At 32.7% G+C, this 20,107-nt stretch overlaps 1 protein-coding gene across 1 annotated transcript; it reads left to right on the forward strand.

Moving 5' to 3' along the window:
* Positions 1-5,757: 5,757 nt before the first annotated feature.
* LOC139521719 (uncharacterized protein in proB 3'region-like) lies at positions 5,758-14,254 on the forward strand. Its single transcript, XM_071315282.1, has 10 exons — positions 5,758-5,902; positions 7,080-7,208; positions 7,916-7,953; positions 9,604-9,740; positions 10,663-10,739; positions 11,060-11,150; positions 11,573-11,693; positions 12,570-12,637; positions 13,037-13,166; positions 13,764-14,254. The coding sequence occupies exons 1-10, from the start codon at positions 5,782-5,784 to the stop codon at positions 13,848-13,850; spliced, it is 999 nt and encodes a 332-aa protein (XP_071171383.1). The 5' UTR covers positions 5,758-5,781; the 3' UTR covers positions 13,851-14,254.
* The last annotated feature ends 5,853 nt before the right edge of the window (positions 14,255-20,107 follow it).

The raw sequence follows: 20,107 nt of genomic DNA on the forward strand, positions 1-20,107 counted from the left end.
GATTATTGCTTGGAACTGTACACACTTCTTTGTTATATTAATCTAAATATCTGTATACTTTTTGGTTTGATTCAAAATTTTATTTTAGTGATATTTGTAAAAAAAAAAAAACAGGGTGGGGGGGGGTTTCACATGTTCCGCCGTGTCTCAAAAGCAATAAATGGTAATTGCTTAAAACTTTCTCAGAAACTATTTATGATTATTGCATAAAACTTCCACACAAGACGTTGGGCGTATCATGCGCTCATGGCGCAGCTGTTTATTTGCGATAAAATACATACACACTAACTAATATATTGTGTAAATGAATAATGAAACAAGTAATAGGAATTCTCTCCTAACATTGTGAACAAAACTCATGGAAAGTCGAACCATAAGGATCTACAGTGGCATAGGCAGTGTTTAGTGTGAAATTTCAAGTGTATTAAGTTCCACAACACTTGGTATCCAATACTGGTTGTTTATACATGTATTTAATTATGAAATTTAATGTATATTTTTGTCTCCCACCTGAAAGGGGATATGGAATGGTGATATTCTTCACTTCCTGGATAATTTAAGTTTTACAATTCTCATGGAATTTAGTGTCATTTGTTTCAATAATTTACATCATAAATATATCATGGAATTTGTAATGCAAATTATTGGAAAGTAAATATTTGAATGCATTTACATCTACATTTCCTATATGAAGGTTTACATAAGCTACATATGAATCACACACATGTTCTGGAACAACATCCATCTATTACAAGCAATACCCAGCAAGCCAGAGGATGGCATGATGATGAAATTTGATAACCTGAACATTGCTATTTGCTAAAAGAAACACACTCAATGACAACTGAAATGAAATATCCTAACCCATATGTTTAGAATAAAAGTGCATAAAACATCAAAATAAATGTTCATGCAAAAATAAAGCTGCCAACTCAATTTCTCTAAATTATCCAATTAGCGTCCCCTAAAATGTTTGAGACAGATAACATAGAACTTCCAAACCCCATACTGAAAACTATGGACAAAATGTAATCAAGTCAATACTAAACCACCAACTGGCTGGTGATCTAGGGTAAGCAACAGTCCATCAGCAGTACCTCTTGAATACAGTTGGTCTGCAATTATCTTTAACTTCAACCTTCAACTGGCCTTTTAGCATTTTGATTCGAGCATCACTGACGAGTCTGTCATAGTCAAACTTGAATCTGGCATGCTAAATTATTTGCTTGATATCTTTTAACATAGTGGTAGTAAATACAAATAATACAGGTTACGAACCATGTTTCTTGCTTCCTTAGTTTACACTGGAGGTAACCAGACATCAATAGCAGTGCTCTCAGACTTCGTAACTTTTTGTGGGATTTTTTAACTTTCATTCGATTCAATGATGAGGTTTGTAGAAGAAACAAACGTGTGTCTGGTTTAAAATATATATATATATATGGGAATTGAACTTTCTTATATCTTTATTCATTATACAATATTTCCTAATTGTTTAATAAGTACATATGTCGAATTGTTTTGCCAGTTGCCAGTACTAGTAAATTAGAGAACAAAATCTTCATTTACAGGTGCATATATGTCTCTTCATAATATTTCCTACATTCTTTAATTATGTTATGGTATGACATAGATAACTGTTTCTGTTCAAATTTGTTGGTGGGGCTCCATTCAAGATGAACAACCAAAATATGTAGTCATCTACTGTAGGTATCTGTTATGTCTAAGATAATGAAATTAAGATTTTGCATTCGAAAGTCTATTATTATATTTTTCATATTTTTGGGAAAGGGTTTGCAATTCCTAAACGTAATATTGTTAATACGTCCAAAGTCAATGCACTTTCTGTACTATTTTCTTGAGACATGCAGACGCAATATTATATTAGAAACACCAATACTTTATTGATCTTTATTTTAAAAGTGTTACACACAACTTATATTCCATGAGTTAAAAAAAATAGTGTTAGCGTATACTGCACTGTGTTCATCTATTATAAAGTCAAAATGTTGAAATTTCTCGGTGAGAATATTTGACATGATTTTCAACTTATTACTTTCGTTACTTGTGACTTGGAATATTGATAGTTTACTTTTCTCATATTAGTCTTTGTCTTTTGTACAAACTATTATTATAATTTTCCGTAATCTTGGGTATTGCTAACTGAGTGATCCATTAGTGCTCAGGTTTCAACACATGAAGCAAAAAAGTATGAAACATTTGAGAAATAACATTGAAATTTTAGCATACAGGTATCTTCTCGGAATAGTTTGCTTGGATTTTCTTGCTGAAATGAGTTTAGAACGTATATACGCTTCAAAAAATCTTTTGATTTAAAATATTTACCATATCTAAATTTATATTGAATAGATTCACCAATAATGTGTTTAGTTCTGTTTTGGTCAAATAAAGGCAACAGTAGTATACCGCTGTTCAAACTCATAAATCCATGGACAAAAAACAAAATCGGGGTAACAAACTAAAACTGACGGAAACGCATAAATATAAGAGGAGAACAACGACACAACACTACAATGTAACTAACACACACAGAAACGGACCAAGCATCAGACAAAATCCCACGAGAATAACAAATACAACATCAAAACCAAATACATGAATTAGGGATAGATAAGTACCGTGACACGTCTTATCGCAATGTCAATTTACACTCAAAAATAAGAGAAAACAAACGACGCAACGTTAAATTGTAAAACTCAGAAACCATACTAGTTCAGGTAGCATGTATACACGGCGTCCTTGGTTGGAATTTATGTGGGGCACAATATAGTTTTATTGTCGAGCCTGCGACTGTTGTCGCAGAAAGCTCGACATAGGGATAGTGATCCGGCGGCGGCGGCGTTAGCTAACTTCTTTTAAAAAAGCTTCATATTTTAGAAGGTGGAAGACCTGGATGCTTCATACTGTTATATAGATGCTCATGTTACGAAGTTTCTGTCAGTCATATTTCCAATGTCCTTGACCTCATTTCCATGGTTCAGTGACTACTTGAAAAAAAAGTTTACTATAGTTGGTGTATGGAAATATTTTATGATCTATATCAGTCCCGCAGGCTTTATTTGACCTTGACCTCATTTTCACGGTTCATTGCTCAGTGTTAAGTTTTTGTGTTTTGGTCTGTTTTTCTTAAACTATATAAGCAATAGGTCAAATATTTTTGTTGTATGGAAGAATTGTTAGCTGTACATGTCTGCCTGGCATGGTTCGTCTGTCCTTGACCTCATTTTTATGGTTCATTGGCCAATGCTTACTTTTCTTGGTTAATGTTAAGTTAACGTGACAGTTGTGATAAAGCTTTATATTTAGGACTATCAACATTATATCAATGATTAGTAAGGAAGGCGAGACATTTCAGTGTGTGCACTCTTGTCTTCTGAAAGTACTTGGCAAATTTTAAACCAGATGGGAGGATTGATTTGTGAAAAGCGCCTCCCCTACTGATGATCCTTGTTGGTTCGACCAAATAAAAAAACATGACTGCCAGAGGTAGTCTTAGATAATGATGCAACTTAAATTTAGCAACTGGAAGACTAAAATATTATAAAGTTTATGGAGACTGACAAAGGATCCGCTTTTGATATTGATCACAAGGAAAACATGGAGGCATATTGTGTTGAAACTTTATATAATTAATCGGTAGATGAATTTGTCAGAAGTTATCTTTATCTTTGGTAATAAAAATAACATTTTCAAGGTGAGCGATTCTGGTTCCTATGAGTCTCAATCGTCAATTAATTTCTTACATTTTTTTTTTTAAATTTTCATAACTTTTTAGATGCAAGTTTCTGGTGAAGATTTATTCAAGAGCCTCAAAGGAAACAAATTCCGTTCTTGTACATGTTGTTTGCTTGTTTTTCTGTACTTTGGATAAGTGTAATAGAAGACGCAGCAGTCTAATAGTTGAATAAGAATTGGATAGACTATCGATTCTAATTTCACATTTATCAGCATTACTTTTTAATGACAACCACTAGAACATTTGTGAGAAAAATCTTTGTTTAAAATGGGTTTTTTATGTACTGGTATGAAATAAGAGATGACACAGAGAACAAAGTAACCCGAGTTAAATAAAATTGAGTATAGAAATGGAGTTAAATAAAACTGAGTATAGAAATTGAGTTAAATAAAATTGAGTTAGAAATCGAGAATTTGTCAAAGAGACAACCACCCCACTAAAGAGCAGAATGAAGCCAAAGACCACCAATGGGTCTTCAGTATATAAGATATGCAGAAAACTGGATTCAGAATTTATACCTTTTTTTTAAGTATAGAAATGGAGTTAAATAAAACTGAGTATAGAAATCGAGAATGTGTCAAAGAGACAACAACCCCACCAAAGAGCAGAATGAAGCCCAAGACCACTAATGGGTCTTCAACATATAAGATATGCAGAAAACTGGATTCAGAATTTATACTTTGTTTTTTAGTATAGAAATGGAGTTAATTAAAACTGAGTATAGAAATGGAGTTAAATAAAATTGAGTATAGAAGTTGAGTTAAATAAATATTGAGTATAGAAATCGAAAATGTGTCAAAGAGACAACAACCCAACCAAAAAGCAGAATGTAGCCCAAGACCGCCAATGGGTCTTCAATATATAAGATATGCGGAAAACTGGATTCAGAATTTATACTTTTTTTGTCACCTTCTTGACCGCAATATCTTTTCATCAAATTGGGGATTAGAATTATCTTTAGGAACCCCTCTAAATTTTAAATTAAAAAAACCAAACCACACAAGACTATAACATAGTGTATAACCAAGGCTCCTGACTTGGATGATTAATAATGTTTCATCCACCTATACCCCTATCCAATGTAGAATACACAAACATTCGGCAATACACCGTCGCAATAAACTCAGCTAAAAAGAAGTCCGATGTCACAATACTTATGTATTTCCACTACTGAAGTTATTTTGGACTCGGATGTGCGATCAGGGTGTTGAAGTGCGATGGTCCGATCGCTAATGCGCGTTGGTCTAAGTTACATTTGGTCCGATCGCTAATGCGCGTTGGTCTATATTACATTTGGTCCGATCGCTAATGCGCGTTGGTCTATATTACATTTGGTCCGATCGCTAATGCGCGTTGGTCTATATTACATTTGAGTGCTAGTTTATAATCTACAGATGTTCAAATATTAGGTGTTTGTGAGGTCGATTTTTTTTATTGTCGAGATATCTGGCTTTTGACATTGTCTATGTATGTCCTTAGTTACAGTTACATGATAAACGAGAGATCTTTGCTGCATGTTGGCATAATTCTGCCTTAGCATTTCATATTTATTTGGTTCCTTTCTTGAGTTTCTTGTTTACCGTCCGAAAAAAAATCCGATACTGTAGTAGAAGAATAACTTTCCCATGTCCGCTCTTTACCAAGCAATCCGTATTAATTAACATGCAATGTTTTGCTGCGGACTTTATCTTTAATATCGTACTATTTGATAGATCACTTTCTTTAATTATTTCTTAGAATTGAAAGATTTTTGAATATTGAAAAACACAGGATTTTTTCGTGATGAACTTAAAATATTGTTTCAAAATACCACTCGCCATATCATATGATTTTACCGACAACTCAAATTTCTTGATCTGATCAAAATAATTCATCCCTTAATTTTCTTACATAGCATCGAAACGAGATTTAAAAAACATACTTATATATACTGAGTGCAATCCTTCTGTATATACATGTGTATTGCTTGAAATTTCGTCTCGCACCTATGTTCTTACCGCTGTAAAACTTGATGCATCACCGCTATGGCTGGAAGTGTACGGGCACCTGTTGTTTTTGTAATAAGTTCTTTAAACGAGCTCGCTGTCGTTGCAAGGAAATGTTTGCCTGCAGCCAATATCACTAATATTACTCCAGTACAACCAGGTTTGTTTGATAAATGGCGTTTCAATTTTTTTAAGATAGCAGTGTAAAAAATCCGTATTGTTTGTTCCGGTAGCAAATATTTTCAAAGTATTGGCATACTGGTCACACAACTATCCTTTAAAGAAAGAAAGTGAGAGCATTTTGGGGTTCATTAGCTATACATTATTTTGTCCTCATTGATATATTATAAATACAATATTATTTTAAAATTTACACATTAATGGAGAGATGATTTGCTTTTTGAGAGTCTGACTACCATCACCGGCTTATACAAACGTTTTGAAAGGCTACTTTAATTTTCTGCTCTGACACCTGGGAACAGTATTAATATATATATGTTCCTGCTGGCACCTAAAATCACTTAAGTTTGTACGTAAAAAAAATAGCATTTCAAGGCGTCATAATTGTTTTTTTTTTTTTTTTTTTTGTCCTCGTTGATATATTATAAATACAATATTATTTAAAAATTTACACATTAACGGAGAGATGTTTTGCTTTTTGAGAGTCAGACTACCATCACCTTATAGAGGGATATTTGACTGGACCTTGTAAATATATTAATTATTAGAGAATATAGGATAAACAGATAGGGATGCATTGGACGTTAAGCTTGCTTTTCGGTGTGAGCCAATGCTCCGTGTTGAAGGTCGTACTTTGACCTACAATTCTTAACTGTTTTACAATGTGACTTGGATTTACAGTTGTCACATCGGCACGCATACCACATCTTCTTGTTTATATTAAGAATCAATCGATCAGCTTGATGAGTTAAAAGATTGATTCGGTCCCTTTCTCTAGTTTTGATAGGATATAGTTGTTGCACGAGTTATTTAACGTACAGCGAGTATGAAATTATATCCCTGCACGAGTCACCAGATTTTAAGTCCTCAAAGACCGGATATGACTGTATTCAATAAATAAAAATGTGAAATGTCATTGAAGATTATAATGTAGTGATATTCTGAAAAGACCAACTTGAATGTGTATCATAGATTCAAGGTAGAGCTGTTTTGCTTTCGGCTCCTATTCGTCTAGCTGTTTGTGTAAGATTTCTGGATTGATTACCTCTTTTTGAGCCTTAATTACACGTTAGTGTTCGATCGGTATTTTTGTATTTTATTTTGCAAATGGCTTTTACTTTTGGTCTTGATTCATCCTTCCATTATTTTTTTCTTAGGAGAAATTTCAGATCAAGACGAGACTAAAGTACTACAATCAGCTGAAGTATTATTTGCAGATTTACCATTTATCTCTAAATACATCTATAAGGCAGAAAAGCTTAAATGGGCACACAGTACCTGGGCAGGTAAATATCCAATGTTATATGGTATGAACATTATGGATAACGAGATCTTCAATTCGAGCTTCTCAGATTACAAATATCAGAGTGTAACGTTAACATGGTTAAGATTTTATCGTTTAACAATGTAAAAAAATATGTTAGTTAATGGATGTTCTATTCCTATGATAGTGTATTGCTGGCTGAATTGCAGATTTGTTTGTTACATGCTATTTATCCATGCCAAAAAGTCACTGCAATGATAGATGTTAAAAAATAATTGTTTTGTTCACAATACAAACAGAAACCCAGATTTTCAATCATTCAACATGACAGCGCCAGACAAAGTTTAAAAAAGGCACAAACTAAACAGCTGATAAAGTGTGAACTTGTTGATATTAATTGCATGGCCTTCAACACAAAGGCATTGAATTATTACGTTGCATTTTAGTTGTTAATTGCCTTTGACAAATGAATTTATAGGTAAAATGCTGACTATGTATTTTTTTTAAATTCAAGACCGGGACAGGTGCATATTCACTGAACACTTTTAGTACGGAGAAGGATATTGATAATAGATTGCGTAGGAATTACCCGTAAAATAAACTATTTCATATGGCTGTCTGTGGCAGTGAACCTTATCTGAATAAACCTTCCAGTATACATGCTTACATACATGGATGAAAACTATAACTGTGAACATATTAGTTTACATCATATTTTTTCTCTCGCAGGAGTTGACACGATAATGCGTCATATAGACATCGAAAAGGTAAATTTATTTCTATTTTGATTTATTATTGTCGGACAGTTGATTTCCTAAACTTGGCTTAGAATAAGGTATCCAGGAAACGACAGTATTTCTTATTGATATAATTGCTGAATCTAGGGATACTTAATAACTGTCGTTGGCTACTGTTTATAACACAATTTACTTTAAAGTTCCGATCGTCTGGTTCAAATGAGTCTAGTGGGCGATTTTCTTGTCACTGTGCTACCTTAGTCCATCTGAAGAATTACTAGTTGACTACATTGGTGTTATTGCATCTTTTAATCTAGAACAAAACATCTCAATGAATGGCATGACCGTGATAAAAATGTCATTTGTAATCAAAGTAGAAAATGAATCATTCAAAGTAAAATATGAATTATTTCTAGATGAAGACTTCTTTCTACTGAGTTGCTATTCGTAAAATAGTAGAACCTGAACACACAGGCACTTGTCTCAGAAAAAAAATCTATATACCTTAATATGTTACATTAATGTATACAGGGAAAACAATTCTGAGACAAGTGCCTGTGCCTAAACTTCACCACTGCTGACTGTTTGAGTTTCCGTGATTCGTATATGATTGTTTAGACATATTGGCAGAATAGATTTCTACACGGATTACACGATATCTTTTTTTTTGCAGTTCATACGTCCTAGTTTTACCAATTTGTCATGGTGTTAACTTGTTACATGTCCAAGTCTGGATTTGTAGGGGAGTCTATACGAATCCGGGTCTGTTCGCGCCCAATCACGTTCGCACCATTCCACATTCGCCCCCATTCACTTTCGCACCCCACATGTTCGCACCCGAATTGTGCGAAAAGTTCGTTCGCACCCCACACGTTCTCACCCAATTATACCGATTTTTTGGAGGTGTATTGGTATAAATATATTTGCCATTGTTTCTAAATAATTCGAGATACTGACAAGTTTTTTTGTGTCATGACAAGTTTATATAAAAAAAGTCCTTGTTTTTAAGTCGGATTATGTTATTCTGACAACAACTATTTCATTTATGTGTTGAATAATTCTTAATCGTGTTTTGGTTAGTGTATTGAAATACAATTTGTTTTTCACTGTTTCTAGTCAATTAAGTGCGAATCTGACAACATGTTGAACAACTGGTATGCATGGTAAGTGTATTGCTATAATTAATATTTATTTTATTAGTATTTACATCAAAGGAATTTAAAACAACAATCATGATTTATAAACAACAGTAAAAAATAACACCAAATTAGGCTGTTTATAAATACCAATTAGCAATAATCATATATAATCAACATTTAATAATCAATCATCAGATTGATAAAAAAAAAATCTATTCAATAAATTCTCAAATTTTATTCAAATAGAATACAATCATTTGTTATATTCATATGAATAATTTCTAACCATGCTAACAATTTAACTTAAATTTTATTAAAAATTGGGCGCGAACATGTAGGGTGCGAACGGACGCGGGGGGCGAAAATGTGAGGTGCGAACGTGTAGGGTGCGAAACTATATTGGGCGCGAACGGACCTGATACCAGTCTATACGCTCCTTAATTTTTTTGTGTTCTTTTATCAATATATCAATGGTACTTTTCTGTATTTTAAAAGTACCGATGTATAATGTGTTTTCCATGGATGTTTTTCTTTATTTTAGCCTCCTCGGGTTTTATTAAGTCAAGGAGGCACAGCGTTCACAGATTTGATGGCTGAATATGTTCTTGGCTATATCTTAGCTAAAGAGAAAAATATATTTGGCATGTACGAAGATCAGAAAAACAAAGTTTGGAAACCGTAAGTTAAGATTATTGTTGTGAATATTCTGTTATTGTTCGAAATACTATTAGAAATCGAATCCTCGATTATTTGCTTCTTCTTTTGTTTCTACCGAAATCTGAATCAAAATTATATCGTAACCCACTTACTTGTCTGATCAAAATAATGAAATCAGAGATATCTGCATGTAATTAGATTTGTTCTTGTGAATGAATTATATTCATTTGTTGATATATTGGAAATATTTCCTCTTGCCATGCACTTAATGGAGTTGATAGGCTAAACACATATCTTTACGTATTATTTTTATTTCAAACATTGAACTCAATTTAAGTTTATGTCGAGTACGGACCAATCTGGGACTCTTATACTAACATATTATACATCAGGGATAAGCCTGGTAAGTTTTGTAAGCAAAACGAACAAAACCGGTTGAATCTGAAGTAAAAATGCAGTTATACCATTTGTTTTTCAAGTTTCCGAATATCACTTATAAAGGCCTGTTAAGTCATGTGCAATCTTCTTCTTTTTAAACAAAATCTGATCCATTAAAATTGGTTTTTCTGTGCGTTATTTTGTTGTTGTAAATTTTGAAATAAAACCTGGAGTAATATTCTATAATGTTGATCATTGTGGCATCACATTTTGATCAAGCATCTTTCGTGAATTCCGGAATGTAACCTCACAACAATCCGCCGTAATTACAGACCAATTGAAGTAACAGTTTAGTTCTTTTGCTCATCGGATTTATTCATTTATGTGCTGAACGTTTGAATTCTTCAGCTTCACAAGTGTAATTTATCCTAATGTCTGGACAAAAACTGAGCTTTTTACCTTTTTAACCGTAGAGTAAAGTTAAGATACATTAAAGCAAAGCTTTTGTATTCCTTTGACATCTAATCAAGATACGGAAAAAAATCTTATTATTTCTTTTCTGTAGGGAGGAATATAAGAATCCAAGACTTCTCTCAAACCTAAGACTCGGTATTCTTGGCGCAGGACAGATCGGTACCAGAAGTAAGTACTCATTTGTCATGCAATTTTTAAGTGTTGTACGAGACTTAAAATATGTGAACTTAATTCATACCATAACACGTTTTGATTAAAGACGATATACTTGTTGGAAGGTTTAATTTTCATTCGAAATGTCGAGTTTTTAAATTATATAACATACATTTTTTATGCATATATTATGTTGTCTTACAAACATTTAAGTCAAAACTATGTCTTTACAATATATATATATATATATACATAATATTTATTATATAGCCTTATGTATTTCGATGTTTCAAATTTTGAATGACTTTACATCTCTTTTCACAACCTTGTTAAAGTTGGAACATTCTGTAAAGCAGTTGGAATGGAAGTCTGGGGAATGACCAGGGAAGCAAAAAATGATCCAGATTTACCTTTAGATGTTTACAAGTACGTTGTATACCTTTGAAATACTAATGAAATAATGTCTGACTTATAAAAGATACTGTGAAAGAAAATATCTGATGATTTTGTAATTTTAACATAATGCATTTCATCATTTTTAATTTCAAATTGTGCCTCAGTACAGTTGCAAATCCAGAATAGTGAGGGGTACAAAAGCAATATTAGGAGTGGAACTTGTAAACAGTATATGCATTAACCATGTATGTTGCTCTATTGGGAGTGGCGACTTAATTCTTTCTTGTTGTATATATATTTATGATTATGTTTTTGATGACTTAATTAAGAGTTACACAAAAACGTGACCAATAGGTTTTTGGGGTTCAAACCATTTTTACTTAGTTGACACAAATTATATATATTATATATTGAAATCGCTTGTTTAATCTGAATATATACATTTTGTGCAGAACCACCAAGGACCTCCCAGAAATTTTACAGAACTGTGACTATATATGTAGTGTTCTGCCGACAACACCTGATACCAAAGATCTTCTGTCTGGAGGTATTCTCAAGCATTGCATGAAAAAGGTGAACAACATCTTCTCTGCTTCAGTGGCAATAACAGTTAAAGTTATAGTTAGTGCCCCTGAATTTCATTATTTTTGGTACGAACTCCATGAGTTATTGGTTCTCATACCACATCTCCTTATTAACATCTAAAGTATAATTTTTTAAAAACAAATACATTTGATTTAATTGTTTAAGGAATGACTGTAATATTTTTTCTGTCATGAAGAAATAAAATCAAAAATGTGGTGCACATTGAATATTTAACGTGTGCACCACATTTTTAATGTTATTTCGGATACTAATTAAGGCAGAAAAAGATAGTAAGTCATTTCTTATAATTTAATTCTGAATTCCATTTTAAACCGGAGTAAATCATGAACAAACGTTAATGACGTCACGGCCACATAACAAACTTATGTTTATTAGCTCATAAACAAAACGACATCAGCCAATCAGAAGATGCGTTACAACCAAAATTAAATTATTATAATATAACAAGCCGAATTTTACGTTAATTTAATTCAACATTGAAAAAATTTAAATCACAAAAAAGACTGAACTCTCGGGAAAATTAAAAACGGAAATTCCCTTATCAAAAGGCAAAGTCAAAATGTCAAACACATCAAACGAATGGATAACAACTGTCATATTCCTGACTTGGTACAGACATTTTCTAATGAAGAAAATGGTGGACTAATCCTGGTTTTATAGCTAGCTAACATCAACATTGTGTTATAATCTTAATCACTATAAAAACAAAAAATATGAAACAAATAGGCATAGAAAGGCATATAGACAAAGCACATTATTAACAGAGGTACTGCATCAGTTTCACTTGTCTCTAATCTATCGTTGTTGCTATTGTTTTAATGTTCCCCACTTGGTGTTTTGTAGAAGTCAGTATTTATAAATGTTGGAAGAGGAACTGTTATTAATGAGGATAGTTTGGTCACTGCTTTAAGGTAAGTATTTACAAACGTAAAATGGTAGGGTAAACTTTTTATCTTAGACGATTTAGTACGAATTATGTATAAATGAAATAGTTGAGACGGTTTCGCTCATCAAAATCTATGTACACTCTCCAAATATTTCTATATATGTTGTTATCTAATAGTTCGGTTCTATGTGTTTTGTTGCACTTTAGTGTTCTGTAGTTTCGTTGTTTTCTTATAGATGAGTTTTTCCCTCGGTGTTAGTTTGTAACCTGGATTTGTTTTCTCTCAATCGATTTATGACTTTTGTACAGCGGTATACACCTGTTGCCATTATTCTAACATAACTATCTATATAGAAGACAAACTAAAAACATGATAGTTATAATTGAGCGTAAGCTTAAATGATATATGTATGTTATTTTGAAGGAATGCATGGATTGGTGGTGCTGTTTTAGACGTTTTTAACACTGAGCCCTTATCAGTGGACAGTCCTTTGTGGTCATTCCGTAACGTGAACATAACACCACATATTTCAGGACCTTGTCAGACTGAACTAGTGAGTACTACAACTTAAAATTCCTCTTGATTTACATTTCAGAAATAATATTATATTGGCCTGACATATAAAACATTATAACAATGTTCTTTTGATTCATCGCTTATAAATTGTTAAAATTCATTTGAAATAAAAACATCTTTCTACATTTGAGAAAAGATTGCCTTAGCAACATATGCCACACTAGATTTATTCTGTGATTTTGGTCAAAATGATCAATAACAAGTTACAAATATACGATGCACTATCTACTGAAAGTTCAGACAGAAACTTAGGTTGCATTTTGCACTATTTTGTATATATTTTGCATACGCCAAGGATAATATAATCGCTGGTTTCAACATAACAGTACAGATTGCCATGATATGCTATGTCATTTCACTACAAAAGATAATTAATACAAGGGTCTACCTGGAAGCCTTATATTTAATGCGTTTCCCTCGGTTTTAGTTTGTTACCCCGATTTTGTTTTTTGTCCATGGATTTATGAGTTTTGAACAGCGGTATACTACTGTTGCCTTTATTTTGCTAGATATTCTAGGCTTAATGAGAAAACAAAATTGATGCTGATTTATCACTGGTGTTGATATATTGTAGGTCGTCCAGACTTTTGTTGAAAATTACAAGAAATTTGTCGGCAATGAAAAACTTGGTGGTCTCGTGAACTGGAGTGGAGGTTACTGACTTAATTTCGCTATCCAAGATTTGTTCAAACGATAGGAGAATAAAACTTGGACGATTGCAATATAACTGTGATTTCAAATTAATTAAATTTACTTTTACAAAAACATAATTTAAGTTTGGATTAGTGTTATAATAAGTATATGCAACAGATGGAGTTAATATATATATGATTAATGTCTCTAATGAACGCATTATGTTTCAATATAATATGCAATATGAATTGAGTTTATGTAGATGGTTGATGTCTCTAATGAACGCATTGTGTTGAATTATAATCCTGATACCTTTGATAACTATTGAACAGTTCTGTGTTTATGGGCAGTTTTCATGTGCTGTTGTCCCTGCCAAACGGTTTGTATACTGTATATAGAAATAAAGATACCAGTAATATATGTGATAAACACGAGGATTTCAACTTTTTATAATATCAGATCTTTCCCAAGTATATGGCTAATGCGTATCTCAATTGATACGAGTTAATAGATCATTATGTCTTCTGCAAATTAAAAGTTGTGAACATTTTAACAATGAAGTAAGGAAACAACAGTGGGGTTCCAATGTTCGATCTGGAGAAAATTAAAAAAAAATCGTAAGGGTTCCAAGGAACCCAGTGTCTCGCCTACTTTTGCTGTTTATCGCAGACTCAACAAAAATGAGGAAAAACATCAATAAAAATTTCCCTATCGATACTGTCTTTTGATTGAAAGAAGCTTCCAAGTTTGGTAAAAAAATCCAGGATAATTTATGAATCTAATAAATGTTTTATAAACTTTAACTACATACTGTATGTAATGTTAACTGGAAGGAAAACTAAGTCCATTTATAAATAAGATACGGAAAAGGTGCAAAATTTACTTCTGAATAATATCTTATGATCAGAAACAAGCTTTTGTCTAAGTTTGGTAGAAATCCAGGATAGTTTAAGAACATTATAAAAATTTTAAAAACTTAAACCACAGAGTGAATGTTTTGTTTCTGGCAAAAAAAACTAAGTCCATTTATAAGTAAAATACGGAAAAGCGGAAATTTATTTTTACAAAATTTTCTTCTTGATACTATCTTATGATCATAAACAAGCTTCTGTCCAAGTTTGGTACAAATCAAGGATAGTTTATGAAAGTTATTAAAATTTTAAAAACTTTAACCAGAGTGAATGTAATGTTTCCTTGCAGAAAAACTAAGTCCATTTATAAGTAAAATACGGAAAAAATGGAATTTTATTTTTACAAACTTTACTTCTGGATACTTTCTTATGATCATAAACAAGCTTCTGTCCAAGTTTGGTAGAAATTCAGTATAGTTTAAGAAAGTTATTAAAATTTCAAAAACTTTAACCACAGAGTGAATATTTGTGGACGCCGCCGACGACGACGACGGAATGTAGGATCGCTTAGTCTCGCTTTTTCGACTAAAGTCGAAGGCTCGACAAAAATCAAAAGGACATTCAAACTCTCAGATCGAAAATAACTGACAACACCATTGCAAACAATAAAAAAGACCAAAAAGACATACAACAGTGTACAAGGCACACCATCAAAATCTGAAGACTGGGCAACACGAACCCCACCAAAATCCGGCATATCAATAAACTCATCAGTATCAAATTTTGTATGGATAGCTCAATGCTTTGGTGGGCACAAGAAAAATGGAGTTATTTTATAAGGTAGAACCCCAAATACATACTAGTAGCAAATAAATAAATATGATGATAAATAATAAAAAGTAAAATAACAAAATTGCTTAACTCCAAGGAAAATTCAAATCGGAAATCCCTTAGGAAGAAAAGGGATAATCATTTGCATTTCGTTCAATAGCCTTAATCAATCCAGATACTGTGATGTGACTGCCGATAACATAAAAGAATGTAAGAGAGCGCCTAAACTGATGTTGTTATTAGAGTTCCAAGCAGTCACTGGGGAAAAACGTTGTACTTTTAGAGCCATTGATATTGGTTGAGTATTACCGGAGTTTCTTGTTATGTTCTGATCTTGTTCATTCTTACATAGGTGTGAGGTTATTGTCGCATGGTATATCCACAAAAATAATTAACCACTTTGTAAAAATAAGGTAAGTTGTAGTTTCTTCCTTCTCTTTTCCCGATGATTCCCAGTCAAGTTCCAACATGCCACACACACCACTGATGCTCCTAGCGGTTGTTAGCATAACGAACAGCACGAAACTGGACCATCGCAACTTTGTTTTCACTTGCTTTATTTTGCAGGGGTTATATACTGTTGCACAGCGGTCTAAGTTGGTTTTGACCATTACTTCAAAGGCGTGTCTTTGTTCCATTATAAGATGTTAATCAGTTTCGTTTTAGAAATCCTAGAATGCTGTTTGCCTCATTTTGATATGCTGTCGGTGTTTTTTCCGGAACATGTCAGAATCGATGTTAACTAGAAGGTACTAGCATTTTGTACTCCCTGATCTGTCCAGCACTTGTCCCTGAAGCATGTGCGAGCGTTGTAATGGTGATCGGCGTGTTTTGGTAGGTTGTACACTGCACTTCTTTGTGTGGAAGTCCACGTCACAACATTAATTACATTCTGTAAGTTTATAAAGATCTTCTTGTAGTACATTACTATCAGCAAGTGATATTTTTGTTCTGTATACTATGCAATTTTCAGCAAAAAATCGTGTGCTAATCATTTGTATTGTATGTGTATGTTTACATATGTTTGACTAGCCTCCTGTGTCCCAAATATTATCACCTTAGAGTAGTAGGTCTGTTTTTGTTGATCGCCCAATTTTGTCAATATAAAGGTTACTATAAAACAATTGTTATACAAGTGGGAGGTTTAGGTAGCTATAATACCAGGTTGTACCTACCATTTTCCTCGGAAGATGCATGTTCCAAATCAAGAAAATGGCAATTGCTTTTCACTTGATCCCTTGGTGGATAGCGTTTGATATTGTCGTTTTAATGGACTTTCTTTTTGAAAATACCTATGATTTTGGTATTTTTTTTAATTTTTATGTTGCCGTTTATGTCGTTGATAAATAGAAGGAATTGTAGCGGTCCGAGTATAGAAATGTTTGTTGCACTTCAGTGTTTCTGTTGTTCTGCAGTTTACCTAGTATAGTTAATGTGTTCCCCTCGGTTTTAGTTTGTAACCCGAATTTGTTTTCTCTCAGTCGATTTGTGACTTGAACAACGATATGATACTATAATGGAAATGGGGAATGTGTCAAAGAGACAACAACCCGATCATAGAACAGACAACAGCAGAAGGTCACCAACAGGTCTTCAACGCAGCGAGAAATTCCCGTTCACTAGTTCAGTGAACGCCATACTAAACTCCAAATTGTGCACAAGAAACTAAAATTAAAAAGAATAGAAGAAACTGTTTTCTGAATCTCTAATATTAAAACGTAGGTGAAAAAACTGTCAAAATAGTTATGTTCAATTCATTCGTCCTTAGATGCAACTTAATTTGATGGATCCCGTTATTTGTTGTGTTGTTCTTTTGTACATTCTCAATTGTATCTATTTTTTAATACAACAATATCACCACAGCATTTTTTCATTCAGACCTTATGGTTTAATGGTAGACTGAAAATCCAGCTCAGGTGTTCAGCTTAACGAGCCTCGGTAACACGTAGAAGTTATATATAAATCAAAATTATATAACTTTTACACCCATCTGATCAATTCGTCCTATCCTCAGAAAGTTTTAACAAATATGTGAATTGAAGACCCGCCTAGTTCAGTGCATATTACAAATTTATTTCGGTTATCTCGTAATTACGAGACAAAAAACTTCTTATCTCGTAATAACGCGAAATTTATTTTCTCGTAAATACGAGATACAAAACTTCTTATCTCGTTATTACGCGAAAGTTTTCTCGTAATTACGAGATAATTATCTCGATAGAACAATGATTTGCTCGCAATTACGTGATAATTATTGCGTAATTACGCGATAATTATTGCGTATTTACGCGATAATTATTGCGTAAATACGAGATAATTATCTCGTTATTACGAGATAAATAAAAATAAATTGTGACCCAAGGCTCAGTGTTGAAGGCCGTACATTGACCTATAATGGTTTACTTTTGGAGAGTTGTCTCATTGGCACTCACACCACATCTTCCTATATCTATTTTGTAGTATATACATGTATATTGTTTAAAATTAGGTCCCGCACCTGTGTTTTCTTACCGAATCAACCGTATCATATACATTGACGTATACGCATCTACAGATATACCAAATAAAGGCAACAGTAGTATACCGCTGTTCAAAACTCATAAATCCATGGACAAAAACAAAATCGGGGTAACAAACTAAAACCGAGGGAATTAAACGCATTAAATATAAGAGGAGAACAACGACATAACACCGAAACGTAACACACATAGAAACGGACCAAGCATCAGACAAAACACCACGAGAATAACAAATATAACATGAAAACCAAATAAATGAATTTGGGATAGACAAGTACCGTGCCACGTCTTATCTCAATTTCTCAAAAATAATAGAAAACACAAACGACTCGATCCCGGTACATTATAGGTATTGCTATACAATGTGTATAAAATTATTGACAGACATATATTCAAAGGTATTAATCACAGAGTTATATTTTATCAGGATTAGGACAGTGTGAAATTGTGTAGTCAAAGCAAACCCTATAAAATCGAGTCTTGTAATAACTTGTCAACTTCCATAGAAGATCTTTAAAATTTTGTTTTAATTCAAACATATCGATGTGCAAAAAATTCACGATGCGAAATGTATACATTTCATTTTTACAGGCTTTCAAAACAGGACATTATATCATTGGGCTTATCTGATTTTCTTCTGTTTCGTTGTACGTGTTGTACACATATTTATTTTCCCGAAAAATATCCATGTCTAGATATTTTTCCTTCTAAAGTATTTCCCTTTCGGGTAAAATAAGCTTATACGTTAAGTTTTTTCATGTGAAATTCACTTGAAAACAATTAGAAAATATCGAGTTTTTGTGGAACATGTAATATACTTTTTTAGATATTCCGAATAGTTAGTACAGTTTACATGCATGAAAGGAGTGAATACGGTGAAGACAATGTATGTATCTTTATTACTTATTTATGATAAAATCACAAATGAACAATATTCATAGTTCCGTATAGATGCATATATATATATATATAATGACTAAATAAATCGAGAAATAAATAGTCAACGATTAATCTTACAGGGCGATGGATCAAGTAATATGATTCTGTACACTACAAAATATAATATATAACAAGTCAAAGAGGGTACAACATCACCATTAAATAACTATAAAATGAACAAATATTAAGATTTTAATATTTGTGCATTTTATAGTTATTTAATGGTGATGTTGTACCCTTTTTGACTTGTTGTATATATAAAATATATATAAGTAGTACATTTGAGTTGTTTGTGTTTATTCTGGTTAGATCTTGCAATATTTTTACATGATTTAAATTTTTTTTTAAAGAATTTTGTATGAAACTCGTGTCACTGCCCCACAATCTCTCCTTTTCAACAGCATGTGTTTGATTGTTTTGAATAGGATCCAATAAGATTAAAAATAACCACAACGTATAATAGTCTTCAGCTCGGGATCACATAATATTTTTTGGTATATATATTTATCATATATTTAGTACAAAATACAGCTATTTTGTATATCTAATAAAGGTTGTTTTTCCAGGCTGTATCACCTACCCTGTATCGCATACCCCGTATCGCATAGCTAAACCCGTATCGCATACCCCGTATCGCATACCTTTTTTTTTTTTTTTTTTTTTTTTACATAAAGTTTTTGTTTTTTTTTTGCTTAAGAAAAAATTTCCTCAAAATAGGTCATTTTTTTAATGACGTCATTGTTTGGTATGTAACGTCACGAACGTCAAGTTTTCATATTGTATGTGACGTCACGAACATCAAGTTTGCATATTTTTTGGCACACTAAATGCAACTATAAAAAATACAAAACACACAAATAAATACAATAATAAACAAAATATTTTTAAAACAGCAGCAGGCAAATGGTAAGGTAACCCAGGTGCTTTGTATAAGCAGTTATTTTAAGGCTTTGAACCAAGACAAAAGCAGAACTGAAGGTAACCCAGTGCTAATCTATCGGGATCAGAAAACAGTTCATATAATATAATACTCTTCTGTTGAAATATATGATAAAGCGTATAATACATGGCAAAATCCGTATCACATGCCGTATCACCCTCGACCAATATCATCCCTCGGGCCTAAAGGCCCTTGGGCTGATATT

Source organism: Mytilus edulis, chromosome 1 (assembly GCF_963676685.1).
Source record: "Mytilus edulis chromosome 1, xbMytEdul2.2, whole genome shotgun sequence".
NCBI lineage: Eukaryota > Metazoa > Mollusca > Bivalvia > Mytilida > Mytilidae > Mytilus > Mytilus edulis.